The sequence below is a fragment of the Glycine soja genome, chromosome 2, assembly GCF_004193775.1.
Source record: "Glycine soja cultivar W05 chromosome 2, ASM419377v2, whole genome shotgun sequence".
Taxonomy (NCBI): Eukaryota; Viridiplantae; Streptophyta; class Magnoliopsida; order Fabales; family Fabaceae; genus Glycine; species Glycine soja.
The window spans coordinates 3302387-3312067 of NC_041003.1; the positions used below are offsets into that span (position 1 = coordinate 3302387).

At 32.5% G+C, this 9681-nt stretch overlaps 1 protein-coding gene across 1 annotated transcript; it reads left to right on the forward strand.

Moving 5' to 3' along the window:
- Positions 1 to 2743: 2743 nt before the first annotated feature.
- LOC114380446 (protein NSP-INTERACTING KINASE 3-like) lies at positions 2744 to 8454 on the forward strand. The gene is made up of 11 exons (XM_028339517.1): positions 2744 to 3539; positions 3969 to 4101; positions 4231 to 4302; positions 4454 to 4597; positions 4711 to 4782; positions 4936 to 4995; positions 5094 to 5188; positions 5283 to 5429; positions 6283 to 6624; positions 6745 to 7136; positions 7870 to 8454. The coding sequence occupies exons 1-11, from the start codon at positions 3434 to 3436 to the stop codon at positions 8179 to 8181; spliced, it is 1875 nt and encodes a 624-aa protein (XP_028195318.1). The 5' UTR covers positions 2744 to 3433; the 3' UTR covers positions 8182 to 8454.
- The last annotated feature ends 1227 nt before the right edge of the window (positions 8455 to 9681 follow it).

Below are 9681 nucleotides of genomic sequence, written 5' to 3' on the forward strand. Positions count from 1 at the left end.
GACTTTTATTAAAAGAAGATGATTATTTTTCAAAAATTTACGTTAAGACATTCATGAATTGAACTTGCTCAATTAATAAAGAGATTGAGTTTGAAGTTCTTAATTAACGGGGCAATCAAAAACATTACAGGTGTATAAAAAAAAGACATCACATAATACATATCTAGATGAAATAATAAGTAAAAACTATTAACATATTGAAAGTTATTGATACTATCACATATACAGTGAATTTGACACGCAAATGTAACTAGTATTTTTACAAGTTGTTGATGGAAAAAACATTAACATCATAAAATGGAGAAAATATTTTAAAATAGACAAAAAAATATTAAACTAATATATTGTTTGTCCGAGTGAAAGAAACTTAGATTCTTTAAATAATATATGATATTCTAGCATTATAAATAAAAATATCTTTAAAACGAGAGATCATACTAAAAATAGTTAAAAAAAAACTAAGAAAAAGATATTTTTTTTTATACTCAAATAAACCCATGCAATTTATAAAAAAGTCCTCTTTATTCTTAAAAAAAAAAACACACACACACATAAAGGTGAACAAACAGTGAAATTGAACAGGATATGAGCAAGGAATGAGGCGAGTGTCGCGGTAGAGATTCCAATCTCAGCCTATCCAACAAAATAATAACCACACTTCACACTGTTCTTTTCTGTTGCTGTTCACCCCAGCGTATTTTAGCACTCACCATAATTTCCTTCTATCAGCAACATGTTAATATTGGCGTTCTTATTACCCATAACAAAAGGAGAAAAGTGGAACATTTTTTTACTGTACACCATCGTTTCATCCTCTTGATGTGATACGTACCATGTAGCTAGTCCCTGCAACTGCCATCTGAATTCTGATTATGCATGCATGGATAGAAAATAAAATTTGGGTGGAGTTTACTTTCAGAAAGAAAAAATTGGAAGGAAAGCAGAGAAAAAGAAGGGAAAAGAAATATTAGATGATTTTTTAAGATTAGTTGGAAGAGAAGAAAATGAAAATTAAAAAAGAAAGTTTTCTTTCCTTTTTATTTATAAAGACAAGTATACCATGAGATCATTTTGCTTCAGCCTCTATTGGACAAAACTTTTTTTTCTAGATATTTATCGTAATTGCTCGAATATAAGTTATTAAATTAAAATAATCTTGTGATAATTAATTCATGTATTCAATGAAAGTTATTTAACTGTATAATAATTCATTAATTGATATAATTTGATTCTTCCTATATATATTAAATAAAAAATCAAATGTAATATAAATAAATGTATACTTTCATTTTTTTATTCCACTTTTAGACCAAAAATAAAAGTAACATGAAATTCACTCACAATCTCCTACCTTTTGTGTGTGTTTAATAGAAGTAATAAAAAAATTAATTCATATATCTACTCCATTCCTCACTAATTCAGCACACAAAAAAATCCATTCCTCACTATTAGACCATACCAACCTTGGGGGATACCTATCTCCTTCTAGAGAATGAAAATAAAGAATAAAAAAATTAAAGTTATTCGTGTCTATAAGTTCGCTCTTCATTTTCCTGTGTGATAAACGAATTAAGCCTATGTAATTGATTGAGTGGGAAGGTATGTAAAATAAGAAAAAAAATATTAATTATCAAATTAAATTAAAGTATATCATAAATTTTATTTATTTTTATACATTTTTATCTCTTAACTTTAGAGCCTAGAGGAACCAATCAATATGTATGTTGCGTAGAATAAACTCATTTAAAAGACTGGTGACAAAACTTGAAAGTTTAAGCAGTGATGTGGAATTTCCTAATTTGTCTGAGTACTAACCCAAGGAAAATAACCAATTAAACAAAAGAAGTAATTAAGATGGAGGCGATGACTTGAAATTGCTTGATTATGATTTGACTATAAAACAATTTCTATACATGTAATTCAATGATAAAATTTACCTTAGTGAATGGTGATTATGATTTATGACACTGAAGGAAGTAATCCAGGGCTAGTGTATTTAAGTTTATTTTTTAAAAAATATTTGATTTTTAAATAAAAAAAAGTAGTTTTATGTTTGTTCTGATCTATTTGTTTACATTATTTTTTATATAAAATAAATTATTTTTTGCTTTTTTTTTAAAAATAAATCATATATTTATTTCTTCCCTAAACACTTATATAAAAAAAAAACATTTATTTAAAGTTATTATTTTTTAAATTTAAACAAACTGTCAAGTTATTTGGTTTTCGTTATTACTGTTCGAGTGCTCGAGCTGTACTCATATTGACGATAAAACAATATTTATACTTGTAATTCAATGAACTATTATTTTGGTGAACATGAATCATTGATAAAACTCTTCATAACATAGCAGTAAAGAAAAACATATTTAATGATTTAAAACTATCCCATTAAAATTGATTCCATAGATTTTTTAATTTTTATTTAATAAAAAGGCGCAGTTTAGCAGGATGCATGGACCATGAGTTGATGAGCTGCAGATTGCAGAATGTGATTTGTGTCCATTGGTTGATATTTGTTTTTCCCAAATTCTGAAAAAGTTTACATTTTCAAGCCAAAAGCAAACAAAGGAGGAGACAATCCAACCACGTGACCTGTCCAAAAAAAACTTACCTTCCTGCAACCATTTTTTTTTCTTTTTCTTTTTCATCCCATTCCCATCATATTCTCATTTCTCTCTCTCATCAATCCCACACATCCAATCTCATTTTTTTCAAAAATAAAAACACACCAACAAACCTTTAATATAATCTGAGTTCATTTATTTACTTTTATTTTATTATTATTCCTGAAACAAGTTTTTGGTCACTGGTTATAGTTGTGCATCTACATTTGTGTCCACTTTGGCATTTTGTTTTGTCCTGTGTTTGGTTCTTTTCTTTGGTTGTGTTGTGAGCGTGCTCCTGCTCCATGCTCTCACCTCCTTTTTATTCCCTGCAACTGCAACAAAAGAAAGAAGATAATGGTATGGTAGTGCCATCACCGGGAGCCAACTACACACTCACATGGAATGAATTATAGAACCCAAACCCACACCATTCACAGATCTCAAGGATCTCACAATTTCCTTTTTTTCCCTTCAATAATAAAGTTTTGCTCTTTTTGGTCTTCTGAGTGCTCACTCCTCTTGCTTGGATTCAAATTCTCCATTTTCCAACTTGGTTTTGTGGTGGCAAAGAAAGAAGCAATTTTGGCATCTGGGTTCTGTTTGGTTTGATGTTCATTGAATTGGGTCAAAGAGAAGTTGCTGTTTTGGTGAGAGTGGGAATCTGATTCCAAAGAGTGGCTTTTTTTCTGTTTGGATAAGGTGATAGTGATATAGACTGGACCTTCTTTGTGGGAATGGGGATTCAAGTTGTTAATTATGGTGGCTTTGAGCATTTCTCAGTGGTTGTGTGAGGGAGAGACAGTTGAGGAAACTGATTGTACAGTATGGAACATAGTAGTAGTTTGGTTTTCTGGCTACTGGGGTTGCTTCTTTTGTTGTTGATGGAGATTTCTTCTGCTGCTCTTTCTCCTTCTGGCATAAACTATGAAGGTTAATGCTTTTCTTGGGATTTTTTTTTTCATTTTGTTCACTGGGATCTTTGGTAAAATTTGTGAAGAGAAAGGTTGTAAATTGATGGTTTAAGGCACAAAAGATGAGCATGTTGGTCAATTTAATTATGCTGGAAACTAGTAGGCATGGTAGCTGGAAGGTTAAGGTTGATGTGATGATTCTATTTTGTGTCCTTTTTTTCATTTTCCTTAAGAATTCGAGTGCTACCTAATTTACCTATAACAAGATAGCTGCAGAGAGCTTGATATTATTCCTCTTCCCCATACCTAAGGGGTTGGGGTGGGGTCTTCACTTGCCTATTCTATTTTCTTTTTTTGGTTGATCAATTTTCCTTTTATTTGCGTGCTGGAGATACAAGAGAATTTTCAGATGAAATTTCTTACCCTCTTCTGTTTGTTCCTTGAACAGTTGTAGCTCTGATGGCCATAAAGAATGACTTGATTGATCCTCACAATGTTCTGGAAAATTGGGATATTAATTCTGTTGATCCATGTAGCTGGAGAATGATTACCTGTTCCCCTGATGGCTCTGTTTCTGCATTGTAAGTTGCTTGACTTTTAAGTGTTCTCAAAATTGGTGAAGTTTCAAGAGGTCTTGTTTAGGAAATGGACCAAACAACTTTTGCTAGTTTGATTTTCACCTAAAGGTTTTTTTCTTTTTCTCTTATCAGGGGATTGCCCAGTCAGAACTTGTCTGGTACACTATCTCCTGGGATTGGAAACCTTACTAACTTACAATCTGTGTAAGTCTATGCTAATTTTATTAAGATTCTACATATCTGGCTTTTGCTTTGAGTGTTGGTTGGGTTTGGAATCAGTACCTCTTAATTCTTATTGATCAACTCTATCCTTTCTCAATTACATTGATGCTTGATTAATTATACACGTATGCAGGTTGCTTCAGAATAATGCTATTTCTGGTAGGATTCCTGCTGCAATAGGAAGCTTGGAAAAGCTTCAGACACTTGATCTTTCCAATAATACATTTAGTGGTGAGATACCCAGTTCTTTGGGAGGCCTCAAGAACCTGAATTATTTGTAAGTTACAAAAAGCATTTATACCGAAATGATGTTAATTGATGCAGAGATTGTGAGTTTGATTATGAAATTGTTTTTTTAGCTCAATTTGAATTGTCTTATGTGCATGCCAGGAGGTTAAATAATAACAGCCTTACAGGATCCTGCCCTCAGTCTCTTAGCAACATTGAAGGTCTAACCCTTGTGTAGGTCTTTGTTACCTTGTTGCACCATTATTTTTTCTTTTTTTGCTTTATCATATTTCTGTTTTACCTTAAAAACTTAAGGGCAGATTTAAAGCTTTGATTTCTCTCTATAAAAGACTGCTATATTAACTGTTATGACTTGAATATATGTAGGGACCTCTCCTACAACAATCTGAGTGGTTCCCTGCCAAGAATATCAGCAAGAACTTTAAAGTAAGTTCATTTTGGATTCCCTCGTCCTTATTTCTATATTCAATTCAAGTTTGCAACATAGCGGTGTAGTTTAACTCTTGTTCAATAATTTACTTCAGGATTGTGGGTAACTCTTTAATTTGTGGCCCAAAAGCAAACAACTGTTCTACTATTTTACCAGAGCCACTTTCCTTCCCTCCAGATGCACTGAGAGGTGCTAATGACATCTATCTTTGAACTCTACTTTCAAATTATTTTTCTTCTAACAATTGTATGACATGCTTAAATGTGGTGATTTGGTTTTCTAGGCCAATCAGACTCTGGTAAAAAAAGCCATCATGTGGCACTTGCTTTTGGTGCAAGTTTTGGTGCTGCTTTTGTCCTTGTGATTATAGTTGGGTTTCTTGTTTGGTGGCGATATAGACGCAACCAGCAGATATTCTTTGATGTCAATGGTTAGTCCTTGCTAAAGCCTCTCCCACTTTCCTTTTTATAATTCTATTTCCTAATATCTCTAATGCATTATCAGTGAACTTTGTGGCAAAATTCGTAAAGAATCTGATGGTCATCATTGTACTGTTGGAGCACACAATTGTTAAAGATTTTTTTCTTCAAGGAATAAACATCTTAAATGCTAGTATCGATTCATGTTTGTCACACTGTCTAAGTTAATTGACCTACTCCTACCTAACGTTGTGCTATGTTGCTTCCAATAGACTTTTGTGTATTTTTTACCATTCAACATGTTGCATTATTTCTTGATTGTTTTTATTATTTTCCAACTACTCTTAAGCTTTTTCAAACAACAACTGTAAGACTTATCATGCATGAAATGAAGTATGACTACAAGATGTTTTCCCTAATGGTGACTTTTTGCAACACGAGCAATAAAATGATCTCAATTCTGTTTTTTTTTTTCTTGAAAATATTATTGGAAATCCCAGCTGCAAAATTTAATTTGGTGTTATGCACAATTGTGTAATCAGTATATTAGAAGATAAAATTTGAGAGTGAACATTACCGTTTGTCGTATGTGTAATTCATAACTTAAAAATCATCTTCTTTGAAGGGAAGAGGAGCAGTTCACGTTGGCATGTTGTGTGCATTTATAGTTGAACACAATATAATTATAAATCTACTCCCCCTATGTGCTCTAAGCTTTTGTTGTGTTCCTGTACCAATATACCATGCGTTCTGGAGTTCCAAATTTCGTTCTGTTTCTCTGATGTTCAATTTAAACTTTGTGTGTGTTTATTATTTGGCTTCTCTTCATTTTATGTATATTCAGTAAAATCCGTTATTTGGCAGAACATTATGATCCAGAGGTGCGTCTTGGTCATTTAAAAAGGTTTTCATTCAAAGAGCTTCGAGCTGCAACTGACCATTTCAACTCAAAGAACATTCTAGGAAGAGGTGGCTTTGGAATAGTTTTCAAGGCATGCTTGAATGATGGGTCTGTTGTGGCTGTCAAAAGGTTAAAGGACTATAATGCAGCCGGTGGTGAGATCCAATTTCAGACAGAAGTTGAGACCATAAGTTTGGCTGTCCACCGGAATCTTCTGCGGCTTTCGGGGTTTTGCAGTACTCAGCATGAAAGGCTCCTTGTTTATCCCTACATGTCTAATGGCAGTGTAGCCTCTAGATTAAAAGGTTAGCTCATTGAATTTTTCATTAAGCTGCTCATGGTTGAGGTTGATATTTATACTCTAAATCCTCAACATCATTTTGAACTCTACCTTATTTGTCTTTGGTTTTGGATTTATGTACCAGATCACATTCACGGTCGGCCAGCTTTAGATTGGACGAGGCGAAAGAGAATAGCTTTAGGTACAGCAAGAGGGTTGGTTTACTTGCATGAGCAATGTGACCCTAAAATTATTCACCGCGATGTCAAAGCAGCAAACATTTTGCTAGATGAAGACTTTGAAGCTGTTGTTGGTGATTTTGGTTTAGCTAAGCTTCTGGATCATAGAGATTCGCATGTGACCACTGCTGTGCGTGGCACTGTCGGTCACATTGCTCCAGAGTATCTATCCACTGGCCAATCATCAGAAAAAACTGATGTGTTTGGGTTTGGAATCTTGCTGCTTGAACTGATCACAGGTCATAAGGCTCTAGATTTTGGGCGAGCGGCAAACCAGAAAGGTGTAATGCTTGATTGGGTAAGCTCTCCAACTTTTTTCAACATCTCTTTTCTCCTTTAGTTAGCATATCAAGCTTTTTACCTTGATAAAAAATATCAAGCTTTTTACAAGTTCTAGCAATATTATTATTTCCACAACTTACCATGAATGATTTGTTGGCACTAGGAACAACTTTCTTCTTAAATGCAAAACTTGTCTTCCTTGAATTTTATGGAAAGAGTACTTGAGTCTCTTCTTAACAGGAGCTGGTATTAATAAAACAGTTTTTGTTAACATTAATAATCTCTAGGTCTGATTCTAAGCAACTAAAATTGAAAGGTTTTTATAGGGAAATAAATCATTATTACAAAACAAATACAAAAGTTTAATATAAATGTTATTTTAATAAAAACCTTACATTCTGAGCTGTTTAAAATCAGCCTTAAGTGCATTATTGATTAGCTAGCAGGGAACTGTTTTAGCCTAGCTGGTGGTCTTGAATTCGAGTTCTCAGGATGCAATTGGATTAAAAAAATGTAGGGAGGGTTTTGGTACCTTTAGGGATCCTGATCGACTTCAGCCCTCAATAGGATGAGTCAGTCCTCCAAAAAAACTCATAAGGGTTGATATTGACAAAAATGTTAAAAGAATTGGCCACTTAAGATGCAATATATTTATTTTTTTGCTCTTAGTAATTGGATCTAAAAGATAAATTTTCTATCTCTTCAATCACCACTCTTTTGTTCAATGTGCTGAATCAAACAACTTTCAGGTTAAGAAGCTCCACCAGGATGGAAGATTGAGTCAAATGGTAGACAAAGATCTAAAGGGCAACTTCGATCTGATTGAACTAGAAGAAATGGTTCAGGTTGCACTCTTGTGTACACAATTCAATCCTTCGCACCGCCCCAAGATGTCAGAAGTATTGAAGATGTTAGAAGGGGATGGCTTAGCTGAGAGATGGGAGGCCTCACAGAGGATTGAAACACCAAGGTTTCGGTCTTGTGAGCCTCAAAGATATTCAGATTTAATAGAGGAATCTTCACTCGTAGTTGAAGCCATGGAGCTTTCTGGTCCTAGGTGACAAACAAGTATCTTGGTTTTCCACTATAGCTCCTTGTTTAAAAGGTGTAGTTTAAATGTTAAATATGACATTGTCATTCGTGTCAATAGCTATGTAATGCTCGTATTCATCTGTAAAAAGAAAAAAAAAAAAGAGGAAAGTCATGTATAAGTATCTTCTTTGTTGGAATGTTGATTTAGTTGCTTCAGAAAAATTTTGAATCAATGTTAGAAAATTGTATGTAGTTGCACGATCTTGGTGGCTAAGCAATCTCATGGAGCCAGTTGAGTAAAATGGTCTTTAGCTCATCTTCATCATAAACTCATATATATTTCATTGGTAGGTTACCATAAGACTTGTAGCAAGCTCAGGCTTTGGAATAAGCAACTTAAAAAAAGAGAGAGAAAAGAAAAATGCATGGGACGAATGTGACTTAGTCTCATATTCAGAATTAACCTCATAATCAGCTTAAAGTATTGAAGTTTGTAGGGATATCCTCGGGTTCCATTAGAGTTAAATGTTGTAATTATAGTGGTTAAAAAAAATACTCATTCACAAGAGAGATAATCAATATGAATTTTAAATAGTGTGTTCATAAATCTGAAAGAAAGAGGATGCTCATATGAGATCAAATGAAGTCACAATTTTCTTCCACTATGATCAATTAGCTAGTGTTGATGTATTATGTTGATCACAAATTTATTGGTTTTGCTAGTGAGAAGCTAGTTTTCCTTTTTACTTTTTATTTCTTCATTTTAAGTCTCTTCAAAATGATAATTCATTATATGAATGGAATCTTATAAAATAATAATAAAAAAGTAAATTACATTGATACTTTTGTCAAATTTCTGGACACCCCTTTGTATTTTGTATTCTTACACAAACTTCTCTTTTGAAAATATTACAATAATATCTTATATGTTACATTAACCTTTTAATTGTTTTAAAAAAAATATTACATCATACCCGGTAAGAGAGATTGTTACCTGTTATAAATGTTTATAAAGTAGGAAATTACATGCAATCTCATGAAATCTTGAAAGTTTTGTGTAAATGATATTAATAGAAATTTTGTCCTTACAATAATTAATAGCTAAAATTATTATTTAAAAAAAGTTAGATAAAACTTGTAATGAATAACCTAATTGTGGTTGTCCATATTATATCTATAAATAAGTTATTCCTTTTGGAAAAAATATATATAATTATTATTTTTTCTAAACTCTTATATTCTCTACTTTTCTCCCCGCTCTTCTTCTTGTTATATTTTATTTAACCATCATCTCAGTTTAATTTAGGTTTCAGTTTCTTATTTTTTTAAATTTAGTTTTAATCTTTTAACTTAATTTTCTATTCCAACATATTCTTCATAATGGTGACAAGAGGATTGATCCAACATCTTCTTCGCGATCACCTCTATCTTTCAATTTAATAAATGCATCATATATAATAACGTTTAACATTTTTAATTGAGTTTCAAAATGTTGTTGTTTTAACTAAGGTTCATTCTTTTTTCTCATC

What these genes read in the sequence shown, in the direction of transcription:
- LOC114380446 (XM_028339517.1), top strand. Translation starts at nt 3,434, where the DNA reads ATGGAACATAGTAGTAGTTTGGTTTTCTGGCTACTGGGGTTGCTTCTT. An exon ending in TTCTGGCATAAACTATGAAG is followed by an intron (nt 3,540 to 3,968) that starts GTTAATGCTTTT and finishes TTCCTTGAACAG; the next exon opens with TTGTAGCTCTGATGGCCATA. An exon ending in TGTAGCCTCTAGATTAAAAG is followed by an intron (nt 6,625 to 6,744) that starts GTTAGCTCATTG and finishes TTTATGTACCAG; the next exon opens with ATCACATTCACGGTCGGCCA.